The sequence below is a fragment of the Mizuhopecten yessoensis genome, unplaced genomic scaffold (genome assembly GCF_002113885.1).
Source record: "Mizuhopecten yessoensis strain PY_sf001 unplaced genomic scaffold, ASM211388v2 scaffold8393, whole genome shotgun sequence".
In the NCBI taxonomy this organism is placed as follows: Eukaryota; Metazoa; Mollusca; class Bivalvia; order Pectinida; family Pectinidae; genus Mizuhopecten; species Mizuhopecten yessoensis.
The window spans coordinates 566,380-593,441 of record NW_018407525.1 but is presented as its reverse complement, the minus strand read 5'-3'; the positions used below and the strand labels follow the sequence as shown (position 1 = coordinate 593,441).

The window sequence follows — 27,062 nt, the reverse complement described above, 5'->3', positions numbered from 1 at the left end:
AACATACAAATTAATACAATATAGCACTTTTTATATACGAATATAATCCAGTAGGCATTACCAACCAATACCATTACTTCAAATGTAATAACCAATATAACAAAATTGCACATTGTGTATGAATAACGTTATAACAAACAATGCACTTTACTGTGCAAAAAAATCACAATGAACAACAATAACAACGTTTCACATACTTTACAAAACAATAATAAATATCTACATAATGTACAAATAACATACTATGTTGTGATATAAAAAAATCACACTATGTACAACAAAATAAACTTTTACATTCGGAACAAAACAATAACAAACTTTCACATTATGTACAGATAACAACATACCATATTGTGATATAAAAAGAATCACACTATAATTATAGCAATAATAAACCTTGTCATTATATACAGATCACAACATATATTGTGGTTTAACAAATATCACACTATACAACAATAATACACTTTCACATTATGTACAAATAACAACATACGATATTGTGGTATAAAAATATCACATTGTATAAATAACACTGTTGTATGTAATATAAGAAATGAACTTGAAATTAGGACGTATTAGGCATGTACATGTAATAACAAATATAGAATAAAATCCTGACTAGTGTGATGTATAAAATACTTCCCAGGCAAAAATGTCTTTCCTGTTGGGTATTGCACAACCGTAGCCTAGTACCGCCTTCCTTACAACTTTTCTGGGCCAGGTATTCAGATAACATCGCGAGTCCTCATCGGACGTCGGTGTCAGCTCATCAGTAAAATTGTCAGTAAGCTTAGTAGGGGCCTCAGTAACCAGCGTCTCTTCAATGTGTGAACGAGTGTCATTTGTTTCGTCGCAAAGTCGTGGTCTAGCAGTTGATATTGGACATCGTTGTTGTTATAATTGTCAGTTAATGCGTTTAGTTTACATTTAAAACGGCCGATTTAACGTCGGGCTTGCATGTCGGCTATCCTTGCCACGACGTTGTTTACATCGTTACGACAGCTTTTTTTTTTTTTTTTTTTTTTTGCCCACACTTTCGCGATTGGAGATTTTCAACAGACAGACAGACAGACATTCTTTATTTCTTCTGATAAGAAATTACATGGTCTTGTCGTTTTTAACAATTTCAACAATATACAACATGAACACTACATATTTATATAATACAACAGCTTCTTACTGTATTCTTCAAACTATGCTCATGAGCTAGAGCTGCTCTGGAGAAGTATGTTAATTTCTGTGAACATCCCAGCAAGTTTGTCACGTATAGCAACCATCATTTTGTCCCATTCTCCATCATCCAAAGAAATATCGTTCCTTCCACCAAGAATAAATGAACATTTTTCGTCTTCCTCTATCGTATTGTACATATTTTTCAACGCTTATAAAATTAACTATTTGTTCCAGCAAGATGTCTCTACTTTTGAATAATGTGGGACATTGCATATAATGAAATGTTTAACGTCATTGTTCGCAACTTTTTTGCACAATTTACACATCACATTTTGGAATTCAGCCCTGTAGAAAAGCTTGATTAATTCACAAATTTTCCATGTGCTTTTAGGAAATTTCAATGTTAGAGACCATAAGGGTGGGGTCCAATATATTGATGAACTGCCCTATAATATAACAGATCGGGACGATTTCTGCACATTTTACACCATACAGCACAGTTTGTTGTGACTTTCTTAAGAAACGATTTCCACCGAAAGTCTCTACAGCACGCACCTGAGAATACAAAATCAAAAAAGAATGTCTCGATGTTAAATTTCACCATTGTATGGAAGATGTCTACGATGAAGCTTACGTTTTAAATTGATTGTGAGGTGAACATGAATGTACATAAGCGAATAATAAATAGAGATTTCCAGACAAAAAAATAATTTAGCATTACACGGTTTGTTCCAAATGTACAGTTTTCTGATTTCTACATCAGACCATAAATCATCAGGTAAGTCAATGGCTCTGGTAGTTATGGCCGACGACGAAGTTTTCTCAAAACCCTGGCATCTTTGTGCAGCATACCGCATGGTTGTATTTAACATATCAATGAACTTCTTCGAAGCATTTGCCCAAAGTTCACATCCGTATATAACACCTGGTATGATAATTGCTTTAATGAGTTGCACACTTTTGAGAGGATTCAATCCGCCTGGATGGATACCAACACTCATTAGACTGTTAAGGTTCCTTCTACCGTTGTCGCACGCGCTTCAGCTTTTAGGTTTGAACAAAAAGTAATTCCCGCGTAAACCTTTGTACCAGTCGATTCGATAATCGCGCCTCCCAGAGAACATACAGCTGATGGTTTATTGACGATTCGTCTTTTATATGAAAATTCATTCAGCGAAGATTTAGCAGAGTTATAATTTAGCCTCCAAAGATTAGTATACGCATTTACTAATAAGAGCGTGTCATCAGCTAACAATACGCAGGGGATATGTAGCTTTTGAATCTTTAAACCCTGTTCCGCTTCATCCAGAGCACGTGCGCGACCGTTTCTCATAACGAGGAATAGCCAGGCTGATAAAGTTCTCCCTTGACCGACCCCTTGCTTAACTGGATAATCTTTGCTTATTTTGCCGTCACACAGTACACGCGAGGTCACGTTTTGATCCATGTGCGATATGTGTGTGAAAGTGACGATTTGTTTCTAAAATATCAGCTTGAAGGGCGACCCAGGCGCGGGTCGCTTATTTCCCGCATATCAAAGAGGGCCGGAGTTCTGACGTTAATCGACGACCGATATAAAAAAAATCGATAAAATGTCAGAATGATTCGGACTAGTCGAGTTGCTTCTGTTAATGCTTTACGAAAGATGGTTTTTGAATCCTTATAATCTTTGTATGATTTATTTTCTGTACCGCGCGGACGTCCCTCAGCTTTCCACACTATACGATACTGCCTCATTGACGTATGCAGTTCTTTAACACTTCCGAAGATCCAATATGGTTTTAAGTATTTACGATACTGCTTAACTGGCAATGTAACTTTCGCTGAATCCTTTATCGCGGAAACAATAATCTGTACTAAGCTGTCGAGATCATCTAAATGCTTCGCCTCGCGGAGTTTAGTAGTATTACCGATCATCTGCGCTACCTTGCCGGCATAAGCAACCTTTTGCTCTGAAGACACTTTTGTCCAATTAACGGCCTTTGACGACAATCTATCTCTATGCGTTATTCAAACGAAATATATTCAAGGGAAGGTAACAACATTGTCGAAATGGTAATCAGGGGAAGGTGACTCTAACACTGAAAAACGACAGTGGAATTCTTTAGTGTTTTGCTCTGGCTGGGACGGGGATCCTTAATATTTGAGACGCACGAGATATATGTACTTATATAGCAACTCGAGTTACTTCCCTTAGATCAGTAATACCAAAGTACATGTTGATGGGTAAAAGGCTCGAACACTCTGTCGTTCATATTTTAAAGATATTTTTGTTTACTCTTCAAATGCTGTGCATCTGTCATAAAACTGCGTTCTATTAGAGGACCGCAGGTCAAACAACAAATGGCATGGATGACAGAACATCTGGATTTCTAACTGGTTGAACAAGGACAGTTTTGATTCTAGGTCGTTTTCTATAAAGTGTATGCACATGACGAGTTCCCTAAGGTGACGCAGTGGTTTACTACACCGAGTGACTGTCGACTTTTGTTATGTACAGTGGACAGAGACCTACTTTATTGGGCATTTTCTCAATGCCCAGATTACCAACCGACGGCTAGTCAGTCTCACAACAGAGGAGAATATAGTGAACATATATATATATATATATAAGCATTTGATCATAATGCCATTCATTACCATATATATCTCGTTGTACCAATATTGGTCTGGGTCTCTGAAACCAGAATGCGCTATATACACTGATCATTTAAGAGCTCATGTCACCTTAAATAAATAGTGATAGAAGAAAAATCATCTCGAAACAGCGCAGTGTCGGAATTAAAGGGAACACAAAGAGCGCCGGCAACAGTGTAGACTGTTGCATTTTAAATTACTCCTCTTTGGCGTCTCACAACTTTCCATTTTTTTGATTTGGGAATCTCGTTTTGATGATCCTGCACTTGCAAAGGAAATACGTTTGGACGTTTATTGAAAGAAAAAAAACAATCCGACGGTTAACGTTTTATACCTGTGTAGCTGACATTAACCGTCTTTTTATCTCTTTATATCTGAAATGATGTGATAATCTGTATGACATTGTTTTCCTATTTACTAAAGATCTTACGTCAGTCCAGTGTGAGGGCGGAGGTAGTAGTGAAGGCTGCATGTCATCTTCGGCCGGAAGGGGGTTGGTCGTTCCGGAAATCCAGTATTAGAGGCAATAAGCATGTATACACACGTATACACATGTATACACATGTATAGTGAGTATTTCCTCTGCAACTATAATACAATTATTTTGAACTTCAAACCAAAAAGTGTTTGATATTGAACCAGATACAGTGTTACTTTCCAGATCGATCAACATATCGGCAATTAAGCAGTTGATAAACAGTCAATTAATACCAAAGGAAATATGTAACTTGAGCTTCAAAGTTATTGTGTTTTTGTAACGTTAAACAGGGTTCTATAATAGGTACCCTCCTTTTAACTATTTTCTAGATATTTTGAACACATTAGACACTGATATATGTATTGATTTGTTGCCTGTAGTACCACTTATGAGTCCTCAATGGACGAAATGGTGTGGTATGTTAAAAAAAACACTTTCTGTAGCATTTTTTTGGTATGTTTCCTTTCTTCATATTTCTTGTGATTATTTGACTTAAATACGAACTTACAGTGTATTTTACTCAATATGGATTTATAGGCATGGGATGCTATGTACTTGAGGAAGACGAATAAAGGAAAACCGGAAGTATAGAGCGCGGATCACCCACGTGTAACACATACAATAATACACATGTAACATATACACATGTGTCCACAATAGCTGATCATATAACAGTAGTAGTGATTTGTGTGTTTGAATGATTACTCGTAGATATTTCTATGGATTCTTTTGTCGTGAAATACATGTCTGTGTAGTTAACACTGCATTCAGATCGTATCAAGGTATGTTTATATTTTCATATTTCTTTATTTGCTTGTTTATTCTTATTGTCAATATTTTACATGAGATTTAACTGAACTGAAAGGTCAACTGCTACAGATGGCGTCCTGCTTTTCTTTTATTGAAAAGCCAGTTTCTTTTTGATGGGCGATTTAATCAATTTTATAGAAAATGCTGGACGTCACCCATAAGAATGTTTAACCAAGGGAAACTTAACATCTATTTTTATCGCAAATGTCTCCTGTTTGTATTTGTCCCTGATGTTAAGACACCGTCTCCCCTTATGCGGAATAAATGTCTTGAAATCTACTGTTACGCCGCGTCCGAGAAATAATATATATCACAAGGAACAGGGGCCTGATAATTTAAAATATCTATATTTGGATCTAACTAAGATGTTCATAGTACGAACATGTTTTAGGGGTTAAGATCGACTTCCGGTAAAAATGACACCCCTAATGATTAAAGATATGAAACCTCTAAAACATGTAAAATTACTATGAACACCTTAGTTAAGGTCCAAATATATTTGTAACAAATTCCCTGGTCCCTGTGGCACAAGGCACAAACGACGAGCTTGCTTGTCAATATTTATCTATGAGATACAACAGAACTGAAACGACATATAAGTAACTGGAGAGTAAACGTTTCAAAAAAAAACCGTAATTTAGAAATAGATATTGAATATCGAAAACCGCTTGGGATATGTGGGTATATACGTATCTGCATATACATCTGTACATGTTTGTAAACATCGTGAAGATTCGGGTATTTGGCGGGCAGGTATTGTAACTAGCTGTCACGTAGATTGACTCTAAAGAACTGAGTATACATGTATATGAAATACAGCATCGGTTACTATATATTTTTTACTGAAACTTGGTAAATGTACATATAAGGTGCCTATACGAATTTTATCATTAAACATACCTATGTTATTCAAACCATAAAGTGTATAATGATCTTTCCATTAATATTAAATGTTGAATTTAACTCGTCATAAAACTATAAAATATTTCAACACTTCTTCAATTCTGGAATATTTCGAAGAAATGTTTGTACTTGAATGAATAATCACTCCATTTAATGTCAGTGTGCACCCCCAATGATTAAAGATTTGAAACCTCTAAAACATGTAAAAGATATAGTCGCTGTGCTTCACATTGCGCTATGTATGCTGAACCATTCCAATTAGCACATCGATATGATCGATTTGCCATCAGACCGAGGCGATCTGCTTTACATACTTCTTCAATAATAAAGTAGTCTAGCATTTCAGCACACTCCCAGTTCAACATGATCCTGTGTCCCACCCGAGTCACGTTTCGCTTGGTTTAGTACCGGGTTGCTATCGCCGGGTTACTGTATGTGTTACCCGGAAGTGGCTAAAAACAGGCGAGTGAAAGAGTACATGTTTACCGAACGTGTTGAGCTACGTACGGTTGTACCTGCTACGTACGATTGTACCTGCGTAGCTTATTATGCACATGTAAGAAAGGCGTGTACTAACACACGTGTTTATATGCATGAATTATACAGCATATATATATATATATATATATACTCCACTCATTTAGTGTCAGAGGGCGGGGCTCATGAGTTGACAATATTTTTACAAAGTCGATCCAGAGCCGGGTAGATGATACTCATGACATGAGCTGGATTATAGCGGTTGATCTCCCCATCAGGTAAGCGTGTATACGTACTAAGTTCTTGATGTCGGCTTGCATAACCGGGTACATGTACTATGTTACCTGTAGACAGGTGTAATATAAACCTCATAATCACTGTGCTTCACATTGCGCTATGTATGCTGAACCATTCCAATTAGCACACACATATATATATATATATATATATATATAGAAAGGCCTAGCGGACGATCTGAAAAATTTGTTTTTATTCTATATATATATATATATATAACGAAGGATTTAAACACCCGTCGCTTGTGTCCATGCACGGTCTTTTATATAAATTTGACTATTATAAGAACTGTATGTGATATACTGTGTCTCTGTTGTATTATATGCATGGTGATGACAACATGGCATTGTCACGTCTGTCGCTTCTGTGTAAATTAAATACCAGGTACAGTGACGCACAGATACCTGCTTTGACTGTGTTGTGTACTTGTGTGTACTGTTCGCGTCAATTACCACCGAAGTATCATAAAAGGTAACGTATCACATGGTTAGCATATTTGTATAGGATATTTCGATCATACTCTGATATCGTGTAATTATGTTGTGGCAGCTGCCATGCACACAAGGGAGATACAGTAGGTTCGTGCATGTATAATTCATTCTACTGTCGGTTGTCGCTTGTAAGCAACAGAAAAGTGAAATTTTGCACAAAACGCCAGTGAATGGTCAGATAAACCGGATTTCTCGTCAAGTTCAGAAACGTCATAGAACAGCAAGGGTAAATCAAGGACAGTATAAGCTTAGCTAAGGTCAATTAAGGACGGTTAGTTTCAGAGGTATTTGGCTTAGCGTCCTATAATATAACAGGTAAGGGCAATTAAGGACGGTTAGTTTCAGAGGTTTTTGGCTTAGCGTCCTATAATATAACAGGTAAGGGCAATTAAGGACGGTTAGTTTCAGAGGTAGTTGGCTTAGCGTCCTATAATATAACAGCTAAGGTGAATTAAGGACGGTTAGTTTCAGAGGTAGTTGGCTTAGCGTCCTATAATATAACAGGTAAGGTCAATTAAGGACGGTTAGTTTCAGAGGTGTTTGGCTTAGCGTCCTATAATATAACAGCTAAGGTCAATTAAGGACGGTTAGTTTCAGAGGTATTTGGCTAAGCGTCCTATAATATAACAGCTAAGGTCAATTAAGGACGGTTAGTTTCAGCGGTATTTGGCTTAGCGTCCTATAATATAACAGGAAAGGCCAATTAAGGCCGGTTGGTTTCAGAGGAATTTGGCTTAGCGTCCTATAATATAACAGGTAAGGTCGATTAAGGACGGTTAGTTTCAGAGGGATTTGGCTTAGCGTCCTATAATATAACCGGTTAGGTCAATTAAGGACGGTTAGTTTCAGAGGGGTTTGGCTTAGCGTCCTATAATATAACAGCTAAGGTGAATTAAGGACGGTTAGTTTCAGAGGTATTTGGCTTAGCGTCCTATAATATAACCGGTTAGGTCGATTAAGGACGGTTAGTTTCAGAGGTATTTGGCTTAGCGTCCTATAATATAACAGGTAAGGTCAATTAAGGACGGTTAGTTTCAGAGGTATTTGGCTTAGCGTCCTATAATATAACAGGTAAGGTCAATTCAGGACGGTTAGTTTTAGATGTATTTGGCTTAGCCTCCTATAACAGGTAAGTTCAAATAAGGACTGCTAGTTTTAGATGTTTCACATGACTGTAATATGTAAATAAGCATTGCATCGACTTTTGTATCGTGTTACTACACGATTTGATGGAAATATCCACTATCGGCAGGTGTCGGCCTAGGTTATTTCAGCGGGTTCAGCCCTATAACACATGGAAAGTCGAGACAGTGGCGGAAAAGTCTAACGTTGCATCACTAGGTTTCATGACGTCATAATTATGATGATTCCAACTAGTCCCAGTGAAATCAGCGGTTTTGAACCGCCCTTTTGTTTCCATAGACACACTTAGACCTCGGTTGGAAGGTTACGGCAGCTGTGAAGCGCGTGTTCTGTCCTTTCAAAAAACCTAGATCCGCCACTGTCTGTTAACCCAGTGACATTTTTCCCAGTTGGAATGCAAAATTGGTGCTTCGTGTGTCCATAATTGTACACATACAATATCAATATTCGTTAGCTATATATATCTACACACATTTTTTTTTGTACCCGGTATTTCATCATTTCAGACATTTTGAATTGATTAATAGCGCGCTTCATAGAATTTTTCATTTCCATTTTGCATTCATATTGACCGACATGAACAAATGAAAGCAGTTTATTTCTTAACTATATACTTATATAAATACAAAGTAACCAGAACATCTCCATGGCCATTGGTCTGGTACAATGTGATAGCCATGTGCCTGCATATGAATGTATTAAAAACTTTGTATACGAAATATTAACTTAATATATTTTACAACAATTTAACTGTTATATCAACGTATATGATTACTCTTGAGTTACGATTATCGTAAGAGAACTCTTAATTAAGTCAGTTTCCAGAAAGTAGTCATAAGGTAAAAAATATTCGGAGTACCCGGAAAAAACCTCACGTTGTGACCCCCTTACTTCGGTCGGGGAATAGAACCCCGGCCGTTTTTGTGACAGGCAAGTGCGCTATCCACTGCACCACCCGACAACCCATTAACTGCTACCAATAAGAACCTTGAAAACCATGCTTATTTACGAGACCTGTCTGTATACTTTAAATTTCACATCGTTTAATATTGACACTCATTCCGAAAAATGTATTTGTATTTCGAAATTTGGTAAAAGCACATACAATTGTGAAAGATGCCAATAATAGGAATTTCACCCCTGCAGGTTAGGGGAAATTAGAGGCCTTCTATATCCAAGTGCATATCGTTAGAGGCGGCTGGTGTGGGTCTCCTTGAAGAATAAAGAGAAGGGATAGAGTTTGGGTTCTATTATTCCTTCTGCTTATTAGGGGACCATAAAGAGACAAAATCGATCTGCTGCTCCCAATGCAACACGCGGGATGTGTTTCTCACCTTTTCTCACTTAACTATATAGGTGCCTACTCGTTCATTGTAACGCTGTCTCTATAAGCACACTTCAAATGACGTTGGCTGTTGTGAGCACGTTAAACCCGAGCAAAACAAACAAACAAACAAACCAAATAATAGGATTGTAACTCGAGCAGATGTTTTTATTTTTGATCTAAACAGGCGATACTCACAACACACGAATTGGCATGTATGGTGATAGCATGCATGTCTGACTGGTTATAGGGGCTACCTAAAACTGATTATCGTTGTGACTATGCAAATAACACTTGTATTACATACAGGGCCATATACATATATATATATATATATATATATATATAGCGGCACGACCTGCGTAGAGGAAGCGTACAATTGAGATGCATGAAGTCCCCTTAACAGCTGAAGTAAAAAAGATACTGAAAATTGAAATTGAAGGATAAAAAACAAGTTTTTGTAACAGATGACATGCTTATAATGACTGAAACATTAAAAGCCCTACATCACACTGCGCGCAGTCACCATATCTGTTTTAAAGTTGTATTTGTGGCCATCAGGCTGGTAAGATAAATTCTAATTTGTGTAAGTTACATGTTATACAGCTGTTAAGTTGTATTTATGGTAAACTGTATGCGTTAGATTGGCTATGGATTGCATAAGTGGTTAACACATGTGTTATAAAGCTGTTAAATGGTTGTGGTAAAATGCATGTTATAAAACTTGCATGTTGGATAAGTGGTTTGTACCTTAAGGCAGTGTATGTTATAAATGTATGTTAGTGTGTGTCAAACGTTTACTGTGTAAGGTCGTTTGTACCAGAAGTAGTGTTTACCATACATGTCTGTTTGTTTTTGTACAAAGTCTTCTGCATTTACTGTACAGTTTAGTGCGTGTCGGAAATTCATTGCGTAGGACGTCTGTACCGGAAGTAATATACAAAATACATTGATAGCAGTCTTCTGCATCGGGACTTCTGTACCGAAAGTAGTGTTAATTTTATTTTAATGCGTGTCATAGGTCCGTTGTTTTAGGCCTACTCTGTTGCGTAATTGGTATATACAATTCACTGAATTGGTATCAAAAGTCTGCTGTTTTAGGAAATCAACACCGGAAGTAGTTATTCCATGTTGAAGTGTCCGTTTGAGGAACGTATCACACCTGACCATCTGCTGCCCGTCTATCATAAAGTTATATACGAGTAGGTGTGTACTCGGGAGTGTTAAACAGTGTATAGTATCTAGTATATAAATACACTGTGTCAGACAGCTGTAAGCTGTATTAAAAATAAATATAATGTAGCTATGTACAGGTGCATTCATGTAAAATCAATATTGTTCAGGTAAAGGGGTAAACATGATGTTTAAATAGTGTGATCCTGTCTGTTAATCCCCTGTATATATATGTTAGGAGGAACGTGGAACGTCAAAAAATGTCAATATGAATTGGAAACATTTTTTACTGACAAGGCAATAATATAAATAATCCTTTCCGAAAAGAAATCAAATACCTTGCGAAACTGTTTTTATGAAAAATAACCAAAAAATGATAGAAAAGATAAGAGAGTAAACATGGTACAAGTATCGACCGGGATTTGAACCCGGAACCTGCGATCTAAATCGGTTGATCTACCCATTTGTGCTTCCTGTTATTTCCTGCACAGTCCTACTTCAGATATTTCAACAAAAAAAAAAAGACAGGTTAATGAATGTATGCAAAATCTACAGTGACATTTTCTTTTTTGCGTGTAGTGGGGCAGATATCCTGAACTCTCGATTTAAACTAAAGTCGCAGCAACATGTCGCCACGTCCGCTCGTCCGTCTGTCGCAGCAACATGTCGCCACGTCCGTCCGTCCGTCCGTCCGTCCGTCTGTCGCAGCCGTCTGTAGATGGAACCTTGTTAAGATAACTCTTTCAGCAGTTCTCATCCGAATTCTAGTACCATTATCTCACTGATGTAGTCACATCGCTCTGAAACTGTGTACCGGCGCTGATATTGTCGACCCAGCTTTTTTTCGTTGGGTAGAAGCCAATTTACACAATTCTGAGTCAAATATCATTTAAACCTCATGTAGCATCATTGATGTTGTCACCACAATCCGAATTTGTGCACCGGGAATTATTTTATGGGAGTTATGGACTAGTTTACAAAATTAATAGCCGAACTTTTTCAGACAACTTATTTACAATGTTCATGACATTCCGATCGGTGGAAATAGTTGGTGGATGAAGTACCCTGTGTCATTACAAAAGTTCCTGAGTTTAATGTGCAAGTTGATGTCATGGGGATTACCCAGCCGGACGTTTAGGTGTTAGAAAGCTAGTGACCACGAGGAACCGATTGCGAGTCGGAAGTCAGCACTTAATATGAAAATGTTATAAGCATTTTTTTAAATTTTAATAATAGTACAATGGTGCACCATTCATGTATTTTTTATTATTATTTCTCGCAACTACGTTATCTCGGAGAAGGGGAGATAACTATTCTAAGAAACGGTACTATGCGTAGTAATATGAAGTGGTCAGTGTGTGAAATCATCTGACAGGTTGCACGAGAATCGTTGTATTTAAAGTGTATTCATAGTCTAATGGCAGTTGTTTTCAGTTGGTAGATTCATGTACATAACAAACATCAAGAATGTCGATATATCGCTATGGTAGTTATATCCGTTATATCCCTATAGATGTGAGTTATCAGTTGTCCATCTTTTGAACAACTCAACGGTAATTCGCATGCTACTGGATTTATATTATGACCCTATCAGTGAACTTCTACCCCTTTTCTTCAGGAGTTTGTGCCTGGTATATAGGCAAAATGTCACTTACATAAACCATGAGTTTGGTAAAATAAAGTAAATTATCTAAGAGAAGAGACTTTAAACGACACCACGTTCACTCTAAAATCACTGTCTACGCTTCCTGTTTAATTAGAAGCTGTGAAAAAAGTTAAGGGCGAACCTCGTACCATTACACACATAAATATATAGGCCATGCTATATGTATCCACAGGCACTTACTTCGTGCACGTGACATCAAGATAAAAATCGTTCGTCTGAAGCGAGGAATCCGCGCTTGCGCAGTGAAGTTTGTTCACAATTTCACATGCAGGCTTTCTAAGGGTAATATACTTACCTACAATAATGTAGGGGTATTGATCCTTGATCTGATCTGGTGGAGCGAGCAATGATCCGTAATGTGCTATCACAAGAACTTGTCTTTATATGAGTCACGAACGCAGAAAAGGTGACTGAAGTGAGTGCTTGAACGTTGTGTGACGCGTTCCGACGTACGCGTTACCATAGAAACAATTATGCTTTTCGCTTGCGTTTCTTTTTTTCCCTATCATGATAATTGTTATCTTGTATCTTGGAGTTATTGACCAGCAACAGACTGATAGCTACAAGCAGTTTAACTGCAATGACTAATAATCATTCACACTCTTTAAACGCTTAGCATAGACACAAACACAGAGTTTTAAAGTCAATTTTATTGGATGCGGCACTGGATGGTATTGCGAAAGCTGGCTCCGCCTGTATTAATTAACCGTGCGATACGTAGAAACTGTTTTCCTTTTCTTAACTCATTTTCTTAAAGGCAGAAAGACAAGTGATTTAGTGTTACCTTTTTGATGCGATCCGCAAAACTGACATGTTTTCTTTTCAATTTCAAGTATTAGAAAAGGTTATGTCTTTACAATATTTGTCCCAGGACTAAGCTGTTTCAATCTTCATTAATATAAAACAACGTTACAAAAAAATCATTAAAATCAAAAACAGAAATATACAAGTTTCCTTGGATTCAAACTCATCACTTTTAGATAACACAAATATACAGACTTTTCAAAAATATTCGTATTTACGTATATACTCAAAAAAGATCATTGGAAAATCTGACGAGGCCAGGTAATAAACAGGTACGAGATCTGCGTTTGTCCATTTCACGCTTTTCGCATTTAAAGGCCTTAATATGTGAGCCATACTTTGTTATGGTCAATAGGAGGCGGGGGATGGCTTACTGTCATATTGAAACGATGTTCAATATACTTCAATTGAACTTCATTCCTAAAAACCAATTGCTAATGCGATTACTTATCCAGTTATTTATTTGTCGAGGGAATCACAGGGACACGAGAATATGTAACTAGTATGCAAGTTTGTACCTATCCTGATGGAGTCACAGGGACATGTAACTAGTAGGTAAGTTTGGACCTATCCTGATGGAGTCACAGGGACATGAAACTAGTAGGTTTGTTTGGACCTATCCTGATGGAGTAAAAGGGACACGAAACTAATAGGTTTGTTTGGACCTATCCTGATGGAGTCACAGGGACATGTAACTAGTAGGTTTGTTTGGACCTATCCTAATGGAATCACAGGGACATAGGGATATGTAACTAGTAGGTATATGTGAACATATTCTGATGAAATCACAGGGACATGAGTATACATGTATGTAGTTAGTAGGTAATTTTGGACCTATCCTGATGGGAATCACTGGGACATGAGGATATGTTACTACCAATAAATTGTAAGTTTAGACATATTTGTGGTACCTCTAGCCGCTCCCACTCATACCCCCACCCCAACCGATAGTATATATACTAGTGAATGCCTTCATTGGGGATGGGAATTTTCCCAAGTGTTGATTTAAACCTTTAACATCAGAATAGGTCTTACTGTGAGAAATGTTCATGTCCCTGTGGTAGACAAATTTACAACTGCCCCTATGACTATCAACCCTGAAGTGTAGGGTCCCTGTGAATGTCTGTAAGCCATCCTTGTTGGTATATCTTTTCTCCGTGTTAACTGACACGAATGACACCTATTGTGTGTATCGTCAGCGTAGATGTAGTTCACACATAGTTCGTCACCTGTCATCGCACTATACAGTCACTAATGATTCGGCTGATTAGATCACTACTTTGTGGAAGGAACCTGTTGGGATAACGATACATGTTAGAAATGCGTCATAGAGATATTTTTTTCATCTATTATCATCTCTTCAGGTTGATGTAAGAAACCACTAAGGACCCTACATCCGTTGGTTGTGATGGCAGAGTATTGAGGAAAAATGAACGGACCCGCGCACATCCAATAATCAAGAGGTATGTCGATGAAACTAATATGGTAATGACTGTGCTATGTACGACACATATTGATTTTAACAGGATTCGGTGTTTCCGGTGATTTCTAGTATCGTCCTTTTTGTCCCTAAGTGATCAAATGCCCTGTGTACCTTACCGTATGATAAAAACATAGTTTAAAAGGTCATACAACTGTGTGGTATTTATGGATTTCTGTTTGGGGAGCTAGCGCATATTATATTCAATACAACAGACACGGTATCTCTTCACAGCAAATCAACCCTTTATTTTTAGTGTTACAATTTGCAGCAAAAGATAAAAGACGTTGAGATGATCTTACTTCGCCCATAATAATAATCCGGTGGTAATGGAACACCTTGAAAAATAAACTGATTTTAGCCACAGGGACATGAGAATTTGTTACAGCTGTATTGGGGACTATATTAAGGTGTTCTGAGTAATTTGACATATTTTAGGGGTTAAGATCGACCTTCGGTAAAAATGCCACACCTAATCGTTATAAATGCATTTTTACCGAAAGTCGATATAAAACCCTAAAACATGTAAAATTATTCTGAATACCTTAGTTTAAATCCAAATATAGCTGTTACAAATTATCAGGACCCTGTGGGGTTTTTCTACCCACGAACAGGTTGTGTCTTGACCCAGCGTTCATTGACCTTGTGGTGTTGAAGTAAGATTTATATACCTCTACTGAATGTTCCTTATGTATACTGCATCTGGCATGGATCTCCTTGGGCAAGGTGAATCCAAAGTGGTGCAAATAAAGGACGTGCTCCTCTTTTGGCTACGGGGTCCACGGAATGGGTTAAGTTCGGCGTAACTCTTTAAAAGACTACATCTTAGTTCACATAACGGAGAGTTTGAGATGGAATGGCGTAGCTCTCCTTGACAATAGAGGGGCGTGGCCGAGTAGGGGATGTAACGAAAAATTGGTAAACAAATATCATCTCATGATTGAAATCAAAGATGGTTTCCTGGTCTCTGATTGACCGAGACCACAACTTGTTCTCGGCTTTTCCCAAGCCAGACAGTCTTGATTTTGGTTATGCTCTTTCCTCTGGCCCTAACACCAGACATAACACCAGATGTCTGGTGTCAGGGCCAGAGGAAACTCGAGCTATCTTGAAATGGTGCTGTTATTTCGGGTTGATACTCAATTCAGAATTGCTGATTGGTTGAACAATTTAAACCAAACGTCGTACAAATATTTCTTTCAATTCTCTTAGGAAATGGTTTTATTTTAATAATTTTGGTCAATATGAAATCTGAATAGTCGTCATGTTCTCATTTCAACATTTCAACAACTTGTCTAGTTTAGATAACAGAAGAAATGTTTACTTTTTTATACGAAAACAATATCGAATGATAATTTTGCACACCATGTTGGTCCAAGTTTAAGTCCTTTTAAAGAGTAACCCTGTCCGTCTGTTTGTACCTTCACAGATAATGGAGAAGAAGGAACTTGCCAGCAGGGAGTCGATGGCGGAAGTGAAGACGAGGCCATTGGAGGGATGGGACCGCTGCGTTCCATGGATCATGAGGGCTGTAATTTTACTTGTGGTCATTGTTTTAAAACAGAATTCCGACACAATTCAAAAATGGATTGACAGTACCTGGAGTGACCTGCTGACTTCGTGGGTTTTCAACTCAGTGTACTTTGAGTCTTGGCATGCAACGTTGACCTATGCAATAGTGATACCGATATATCCATTCGCCTTACATTACATTCCGTATTTTGATAGGTACAAGGTGCACCCTTCCGTGACATATGTACACACTACTGGGAAGGACTTGTTAATGGAGGCCGTTACATATCTGACCCCTTTAATGCTATTAGACACGTTCACAATTAAGAAGTACGTGGGAGTACATCCGTCCGTCATGGCGCAAAAGCGGCTGAGTTTCATCCAGACGACACGTCCACTTCCGATTGCGCCACCTACCGTTGGACAAGTGGGTTTTCAACTTATCTCAAGTGTCTTGTTGTTTGACTTTATGTTCTTTTGTTTCCATCTGTTGTTTCACAAAAACGCATGGCTGTACAAGACTGTACACGCGCTGCATCACAAACATGACGTCATGCACGGCCGCGTGACTAACTTGCTGACCGTCCCAGAACGGATAGTTCTAATTTTGTCGGCAAACTACGCGCTAAGATTCATGGGAAGCCATCCCATCACAAGAATGCTGTTCGTACCAGTGTTTATTTTCCTCTTAGTGGACAATCATACTGGATATGATCTTCCGTTCGGAATACATCGGATAGTTCCGTTTAATTTGATGGGTGGACCCGCCGCTCACATGGCTCATCATTTCAAAGGCACCACACATTACCAGCCATTCTTTACTTACATGGACACACTGCTGGGCAAATATAATTCTTACTCAAGTAACGTAGGTAAGAAAGTTAAGGAAAATAAGATTGATTAGGAAATTGGTTTATGTCTACAACAAAGATCATTGTATCACCATTTGTCACTTGACGTTTGGTGTGATTGCAAACAGAAAATCAAAACAAGTGGTCTTAAAAAACATGTCAGCGGTAAGTCTTGTAATAATTGAGAGAAAAAATAAAGAGGAGTTTCAACGAGGTTTTGCTATATCCTTAGTATGATGTAAAACTAAAAGTTAACCAGAATGGGTGTTCTGTTTTAATATCAGCCTTACTTCGGGAAAAATAAGATGTATGCAGTAGTAGAATCGAATCACGCGGAACCGGCCACTACTTTTGATGACAGCTTCATTTGACCTAGCTTTCAGTTAAATATACAGTAAAACCTCGTTATACTGTCACCAAACTTAACTATCGCGAAATATTGGCGTTATCAAGTAGTTTTGTGGTACATGTCATGGAAGATATATAAAATAATTTTAAGTAGAAGGAGGTATTGAAACCTTGAAACACGTTGTCGATAGGTGAAGTTACATATCAAACAAATGGCATTATATCGAGATAGCTCTGTATGTCATTTTATCCATCCTACATACGTAACACCGTAATGACGCAAGAAACACACCTCACTGTGTGGTCATATTTAAACCTGTAACACAACATGCATGTATATGTTTTGTAATGATTGTTTTTTATTATTATTTATATAACGTTTGATGAAAAGAATATATTATTTATGGTATTCGGGTAGTTTTAACTCTAAGTCAAGTTTGAACGTATCTGTAGGCATGAGTGATCCAAGAACAGGTATTAGTATAATCAAGGATTATATTATAGGTGTATTGACAGACGATGCTAGTACCTGTGATCCAAGACCTGCGAGAAATCCATTTATTTGTGTAGAAGAGAGAAGATAATTATATAGACCGGAGAAAAACGCAAACTCTCAAAACGTGTTGTAATTCAGGAAAATATGTTACATGTGTCCAAGATCTATTACAATAGCATACATGTATTTCTGGTTTGCATAGAATTTGGACTAAAACTAGTCAAGTATATCACAGGCACTTGAATTAACTCGAATATATGGGATAAGAATAAAGAATAAAAGAACATCGGCTAAGACGATAATCATATATTTATTTTTTTAATTCAAGACGCTGTGATTTATACCAAGTTTTCTAGTTGTTACTGATATCCTTTACAACTTTTTTAAAATATACCACCTGTCCTAAAATATACCACCTGTCCTAAAATATACCACCTGTCCTAACATGCCTATCTACCTCAGACTCGTGGCTCTTTTATACATAGCTAACCTGACATTCAATCCAACGGCAACGAGACAAAGCCCCACTGCAATCGTTATATGCATGATCGTATATCAAAGTCATTTTGTAGAAGCGCACGCTTTGACGACGACAAATCTCCCCTAACTTTTTAATAAAGACAATATTTTCGTATATCTTACACAAGCAATAGGATTATGACCAATAGGGGGACACTCTCTATACAATTTAATATAAAAAAGACATGCGGAAATTAAGGCAATTCTATTACAAGTGAACACCATTTAAAAGATATTACATTACATTCAACAAAAATTCTTTAACTTGTGAGGTAAAATGTGCAAGGTATGTTTTCTCTTTTTCACTAACATCAAAGAATTCATAGTAATACAACACAAAGCATAGTCTCATGTATTTTGTTACAAGAAGGAAGTACTTTACTGTATAATACAGTTATAGCTGGATGATACAGGCCCGTGTGATTAGAGTATTTTGTTACAAGAAGGTAGTACTTTACTGTATAATACAGCTATAGCTGGATGATACAGGCCCGTGTGATTAGAGTATTTTGTTACAAGAAGGTAGTACTTTACTGTATAATACAGTTATAGCTGGATGATACAGGCCCGTGTGATTAGAGTATTTTGTTACAAGAAGGTAGTACTTTACTGTATAATACAGCTATAGCTGGATGATACAGGCCCGTGTGATTAGAGTATTTTGTTACAAGAAGGTAGTACTTTACTGTATAATACAGTTATAGCTGGATGATACAGGCCCATGTGATACTCTTCCAGTACTTAGTCATTTCCCATCAAGTTCTGATGTCAGATACCAGATTTTTATAAAACAAAAAGTGAGTATGGCTCATGTGCGCAGGTAGACACTGCTAGTTTATAGTACGTAAAATGTGTGACTACTTACGGTGATATAAACACCTACGTGTATCTTTCATGTATCATGTGCACAAGCCCTATCATTCCTAGGACCCTGTAATCATCAATCAATCAATCAACTTTATTGCATTTTACATCCAATTTCCAAGGATCATCAAGACTTTTGAATATTATTTATGACGTCTTAAAGAAATATGATGAAAAAGGCTACAAAGATGACATTATGAAAAAGTTTTGAGAACACTACCAACTAAAGTATATTCGTATACAGGTATTCATTTTAGGTGGTACTTGACAGAAGTGACAAGTATTATATTTTGTACGTTAAGTGGTACATGTCTGACCATGAGCTAAGGCGTTAGGCGGTACTCAACATTTGGGACCAGTTGTACGTTAGGCGGTACTCACATTTGGGAACAGTTGTACGTAAGGCGGTACTCACATTTGTGACCAGTTGTACGTAAGGCGGTACTCAACACTGACGACATCAAATGGTTAGAAATGTACTGAATATACTACTGTAACTGAAAACTTTTCGAGCAATGTGCACTTGCGATTCAATCGCAGCTTATATTTGTCATTTATCAGGTGTTGTACAATATCGACCAATGTAAAAGGAGCAACGACCCGTAAGTGTTATGTACTTCTTTTATAATTAAATATCATCCAAAAACAAATTTATATTAGCTTTGCTGATTTTTTGTATCATCACAATAGTAATATGTATTGTTATTTATCAGGTTTTTAATATCAAGCAGTTTGGTGCAGTGTTTACTTTTTGCAGTGTTTAGTTAAATATTGAAAATCGTGTATATGTCGTAACAATGATATAGAATAGTATAGTATATACCGAGCAGAGACTGTAAAGAATTCCAGATGTCTGATGAAAAGGTCATGCTATATCCAGAAGGATATATGTAGATGTCTAATTCATACTTAACGTAAGATGGTCATTTAGAATATATGGTCAAAATACGGATGATAACACGCAAACAAGGGAGTATATCACCACAACGGCTAAGGAATGTTTCAAACATTTCCTTGTTGTTAAAGAAGTGGTTTTTCCTCATAATAAAATTATCTGAAGAATAAAACAAAATGTGTAGATTCGTGCTAACAGTATTTGCCATTTTATATTCCCAACGATATTTTGAATGACCATCACCATGATTCATGCAGTGTTATTTGAGTCCATTGACATGCTACTGTACTTTTACGAGTATGATTGTATGTGTACGCCGGCTTCTGGGTGATCTCATTCCCGATGGTCCAGGAGTTACGCTCACTTTCGCTCACTGCACCCCTGGAATATGTCATAGCAAAATTGAAGGCTCAGTGTACGCCACCTTGTTCCTGTGGTACAAATTGACTGAGTTTGAAGTCGGGTGTCGCTCCTTTGTCATCTTCAATGGACATGTACTTCTTACCCGAGGCCTATCAAACAGATGTACTTGTGCTTTCATTTTTGCTATGACATACTCCAGGACACCTGGAGTATTGAGGATCGGGTGATCTAGGCAAATGTCCATTACTCCAAGGTGTTGGTTTGGGCAAGAATAATACATGTAATGCTGGTACAACCGCACTACAACATTTTGAAGACAATCCTCGTCACTCCAGGGGTTGGGCTCATGTCATAGCAAAATTGAAGGCATACGGTGATCTATTTGATTGGTCTCGGGTAAAAGAAACAACTGACGAGTCGCTAGACTGATACCTGTTCTTTGAAAATTACAGAGGAAGTTTACCCGACTTCAAAGCAATCAATTTTACCGTTAGGCGACTACGAGATTCTATTAATGTACATCAACGGATCGAATTAGTCTTCCTGTCTCGTCTACAATGTGTTGCACACTGATCCTCCGATTTCGCTATGACATATATTCAAGGGCATCCTTGTTATTCCGGGGTTACGCTCACTTACGCTCTCTGCATCCCTGGAGTAAGTCATAGCAAAACAAAAAGCACGCGACTAGCTATTTGGTTGGTCTCGGGTAAAACAACCTGACCAATTGCAAGACTGATGCCTGTCCTTTGAAAACTACAGAGAAGCAACACCCGACTTCAATGCCAGTCAATTTTACAGTTACGCGACCGACAGATTCTTTTGATGTACATAAAAGGATCGAATTATACTTCTCGTCACATCTACAAGGTGGTGCACACTGAGCCTTCGATTTTTGTTATGACATATTCGAGGGGCACAGAGAGCGTAACCCCTGGAGTATTTAGGATGGGATAACGTAGCCTTGCTGAAGTCCAAAATGTTTTGAAAGGCGAGAGGCCAATCGATTGCGGTCCCTTGCTTGAATAAGAGTTCCTACTATAAACGATTTTTATGAATTGAGTTGGTGCTTCATAGATTTGGCTTGCGTTTGGTATTTGTTTTGCCACACTCAACCAAATTGGCATACACAATTGATTTCAAACTGTGTGATATGTACAAATATTACACATGATAATATGCAGTGGTGTTAATACGCTACCTGGCAGACGGATAAGGTATGACGCGTAATTGTTGACACTGTTTATTGTCCAGAAAGATTGGGTATGCTTTAATGTTTTTAGGGCTGTACCATATAACTACCAGTTTACATAGCATAGACCACTATACAGTTGATATCATTATTTTAAATGTACACAGCTACAATGTATGTAGATAAGTGGACGAACGCTAACATGTCTGACTGCTCAACGTCGTTTTATATTTTCAACTATTTTTTCATATTTAATTTACGTTCACCTTATGTTTTAATTAGTAAAATTATCCAAAGTGAAACGTATTCGACTTTGTTGTCATTTCTTCAAGATTTTTTTTATTGAATTATATAATTGTTCACTTGTTGTTTAAAAATTGCTATTTAAATCCCTGACGGGTTCCAATCCCGGCAGCTTCAAAAGATTACCCATATATTTCTCTTAATGTATTTCTCCTTTAATAACAGTTAGAACATGATACTCAGAGTCATACCCACCAATTATACAAAATTGAGACCCCTTGGTCCAAGGATGCTCCAGATTAAATATGGAAAAAGTCCTTTAATCTCGATGGTCGAAGAAGGATTTTAAAGGTTTTACCTCTATTTCTCCTATTGGGCCCCGCCCTTCTGCCCCCTGGGAGACCACACCCACTGCATATACAAAATTGATCTCCCTAGGCCCAAGGATACTCCAGACAAAATTAGGATAAAATCCCTAAATCCCTATGGTAAAAGAAGGATTTTAAAGGTTTTACCTCTATTTCCCCTATTGGGCCCCACCTCTCTGCCTCCAGGGGGGTTAGACACACCATTTATACAAAATTGGTTCCCCTTCACCCAAGGATGCTTCAGACCAAATATGGAACAAATCCTTTCTTTCCTACAGAAGAAGGATATTAAAGAATTTGCTATATTTCCCCTATTGGGCCCCGCCCCTCAGGTCCCAGGGGGGCCACACCCACCGTTAATACAAAATTGGTTCCCCTTTACACAAGGATGCTCCACACCAAATATGGACCAAATCTTTTCATTCCTACAGAAGAAGAAGGATTTTAAAGAATAATTTGCTATGTTTCCCCTATTGGGCCTGCCCCTCAGGTCCCTGAGGAGCCAGACCCACGGTTTATACAAAATTGGTTCCCCTTCACCCAAGGATGCTTCAGACCAAATATGGAACAAATCCTTTCTTTCCTACAGAAGAAGGATATTAAAGAATTTGCTATATTTCCCCTATTGGGCCCCGCCCCTCAGCCCCCAGTGGGGCCAGACCCAACATTTATACAAAATTGGTTCCCCATCACCCAAGGATGCTCCAAACCAAATATGGAACAAATCCTTTCATTCCTACAGAAGAAGAAGGATTTTAAAGAATTTGCTATATTTCCCCTATTGGGCCCCGCCCCTCAGTCCCCAGTGGGGCCAGACCCAACATTTATACAAAATTGGTTCCCCATCACCCAAGGATGCTCCAACCCAAATATGGAACAAATCCTTTCATTCCTACAGAAGAAGAAGGATTTTAAAGAATTTGCTATATTTCCCCTATTGGGCCCCGCCCCCCAACCCCCAACACCCACCGTTTATACAAAATTGAGTCCTCTTGGCCCAAGGATGCTCCAGACTAAATTAGGATAAAATCCTTTAATCCCTACAGTAGAAGAAGGATTTTCAAGGTTTTACCTCTATTTCCTTTATTGGGCCCGATCCCTCTGCCTCCAGGGGGGCAACACCCACCGTTTATACAAAATTGAGTTCCCTTGGCCTAAGGATACTCTAGACCAAATTTAGTCAAAATCTACATGGCCGTTCAGGCCTAGTAGCGTTTTAAAGGAAAAGTTGATGGACGGACGACGGACGGACGACGGATGCTGCGGTATGGCATAAGCTCACCATAGTCCTTCGGACCAGGTGAGCTAAAAACTGTAGTTGAAATATTTAAGAGGAAAATTGAAATTCTCTATAAATACTATAAAGCGTTTCATTTTTAGAAAATTGCACACTTTTAATAAAATAATACAAGAAGAGAAATACGTAACAAAAATAACTTTATTAACACCTTTCAAGATATCTAACCATCTTGACAAAAAAATCGGGTTCTAAATTTAGACATTTCCAGTAAACGAAATCACGTTTAATCAGCTTAATTTCGTTTCTGATTTTGTTTTTAGAGACGATAAGTGTCTCTCTTTAAAAAGGGAGGGAGCAACATCGGAGTTAGATGAATTTGTTGGAGGTTATTTTACACATATGTCATTAGAATCCAAGACAACTTTCAATAGTTGTCCAGTTTACCGTTTATGTGCTTATATCAAGCACTTGACCCAAATCAGGGACATTTTACCATGAAACAATTCCATGATTACGATGACATTGGTAGAAAAGTCTGGTGTTGCAAAAAAATTGGATTTCTCTCGTTGTTATGCAGTATTATTTTCAGCTGTAACCAACAAAATAACAAATGTCAACTTAAAACAAATTTCGTTTAAAATAGCCGTTTTAGAGACTGAAGTATTTGGTCAAGTAAATATTGTGCATAGCTACATTGTACATGTACATAAGACTGATCAAAATTGAATCCATATAAATAACATAAAAACAATACAAACAACAGAATAAATAAATAAAAAAAAAAAATTAAATCAAAAAAAAATTACTGCGGTAAAATTAAAACTATGACCACAAAAAACAACATAAGACAAAAAATGTATACCTCATAAAATGTAAAACAGGACTTGGATTCAGGATGGCGTCATTCATTAAAATTTGGCATGGTCCGATATGAAATGGTATTACTTTTAGAGCATTCACATAACTTTTTGGTTAAATAATAAAAATGATCTTAAATATATTTGCTTTTTCGTTTAAAATGGATGAAATATGTAGCAGGTGTGATTTTGTTCAGGACTGCAAAGCTAAACTAAACCAAAGCTCCATAAATTGTATATGAAATGGATACCAAGACCCCTACTGCAGAATATATAGTGGAAAAAAAGACTCACTGTACAGTGTGTCAACACAATAAAAGTAACATAATTTGACAAATTAAATGCTGTTAACAAAATAGAGTACATACATATACTTAAAAATCAACCCAAAATGTTCACGAACAAATGTTCCATACATTTGTTTCAATATACAATACGCAGGTTAGCATATGATAATTTACACGAATACAAAGAGCTAGCGAAAAATACATCTGGAAACAATCAACACTATTTCACTATATTTCCAAAAGACAAGTACAGGATGTGTAGAGCAGACTGCCATTGGTGCACAAAATGGTTTCAACCCACAATTAGATACAGGGCTGATGCATCTTATTTGCATTGAAAGTTTGTTATAAATTACTTTTGGTTTTAATTTGCTGCTCTCCGATTGATCAATTTAAAATGATATGTAATACCTATATCTTTCTGTATCAAAGCCATTCATCTAAATATATCTCTTTATATATATTTGAATATATTTGACACAACCGGGAGAAGTTCCAGAGCTATTGGACCATCTTATTTCTGAGTACATCACCAGGACAGCTTCATTTAATCTGTAGCACAGCTTTAGAATCCAAACATCTGCACCTTCATCAATATTATCATTTTTCCTTCTAAATCTATGGATGGAGATATTTTATTCTGAAATAGTCACTTAAATAGCAAATATAGATATCTACTTAATTTTCACACCAACTTTTGTCATTGATAAAAAAATGTATACAAGTGTGAACAGGGTACATTAAACTGGAATTGTGTATTGAATAAAAGATCATCAATGTAAGAATACATTATGCAAAAATTCTCTTAAAAACACAGACCGTACTTGTGAGACAGGAAATCACAGAATTGTATAAAATTATGTAATATATGCATCAACTAGAAACGAAACAAGTCCTTAGTTCATGTGTCCGGCCCAGCCCCTATGATATTACCCCCAAGTATTTATCATATACAAAAAATTCATAAATATATTGCATAAAACATCAAATTCATTAAGTATTGCACATAACTTTATATACATGTTGTAAGTCAATCACGATTTTAGCCCGATATTCACCACACTGCAATATTATACAAGCTATATAGTAAACACAGTAAACTGATGTCGGTGCGCTCCACAAATTAAATCAATTTTGCTCCAATCAAACCGCTATAGGAGAAATGTCTCGTACTAATTTCTGTTAACTGCCAAGTTGATCACAGATGCGTATTTTCAAACAGAAACAACACACTGCTTGCTGTACCCCCTTGTCCCCCTACAAAGGTACTTCCCTCGACCAGCTCCTGAATGAATCCACTCTGATCAAGGACTAGCTACACCCCTGGATCATAGCAAATGGTGAAATCTGCCAGTAAGCTCAGGAGGTATATTTAAAAAAAAGGGTTGAATGGATCAGTATCTTACACTATATGCTAGAAAACAGGCATGTTTCTAGACAAGATCGGATTTCTTTTATCTTTTTAACAAGGCATTGACATCACAGATCTATAGTTAGTAGTATAGTGTGTTATACAGTACAACCAAACAGATAGACACTACATACATTTACATAGGACAGTAGTAAGTAGTTGAAAGAATAACTATCCAAACTATTTATGAATAAACTACCCTGGAATGGTATGGTCCTGCATGCATAGTACAAGTTAACTATCTGACATAATAAGTGCCCATGATTCCACTTTTGTTACTGCTAGGAAACGTCATACCAGTAACCCATAAAAGAATAATGTTTTAATACAGAAATATCAGCCATGTCAGAAAAACAAAAGTTGGCGACCTGCCAGGGGTGAAGACAGCTTAACATGAAGTAATGTTACACTTGCACTGAGCATCATGACTGTCTGAACACAGTAATACATATAAAAATACATAGTTTATATAGATAACCAAAATAATAATATATTAATATGTATATGATCTCTTGTGGAAAGTATACATACAAGCCATTTTGTACAGTAATGGTAAAACAATACTATACACGTCCATGTCATGGTCATCTCTACCTACTGATAACTCTACTACTACGTCCGGACTCGTGTAGTCCTTGTGGAATCCGTCTGCTGGGTAACACAGAACTTCGCCTACTGATAAATCTACTACTACGGCCGGACTCGTGTAGTCCTTGTGGAATGCGTCTGCTGGGTAACACAGAACTTCGCCTACTGA

General features: G+C 37.3%; 1 protein-coding gene across 4 annotated transcripts; it reads left to right on the top strand.

Moving 5' to 3' along the window:
- Positions 1-4,285: 4,285 nt before the first annotated feature.
- LOC110455884 (cholesterol 25-hydroxylase-like) lies at positions 4,286-18,508 on the top strand. 4 transcript variants are annotated; one of them, XM_021506303.1, is made up of 3 exons: positions 4,286-4,382; positions 14,744-14,842; positions 16,289-18,508. In XM_021506303.1, exon 3 carries the CDS (start codon positions 16,292-16,294, stop codon positions 17,273-17,275), a length of 984 nt encoding a protein of 327 aa, XP_021361978.1. In that variant the 5' UTR covers positions 4,286-4,382; positions 14,744-14,842; positions 16,289-16,291; the 3' UTR covers positions 17,276-18,508. The 4 variants fall into 4 exon arrangements, with proteins under 4 accessions (XP_021361978.1, XP_021361976.1, XP_021361975.1 ...); XM_021506301.1 differs by lacking the exon at positions 4,286-4,382 and adding an exon at positions 4,812-5,073; XM_021506300.1 differs by lacking the exon at positions 4,286-4,382 and adding an exon at positions 6,454-6,759.
- The last annotated feature ends 8,554 nt before the right edge of the window (positions 18,509-27,062 follow it).

Coding starts and splice junctions, on each gene's coding strand:
- LOC110455884 (XM_021506303.1), top strand. CDS start 16,292: ATGGAGAAGAAGGAACTTGCCAGCAGGGAGTCGATGGCGGAAGTGAAG.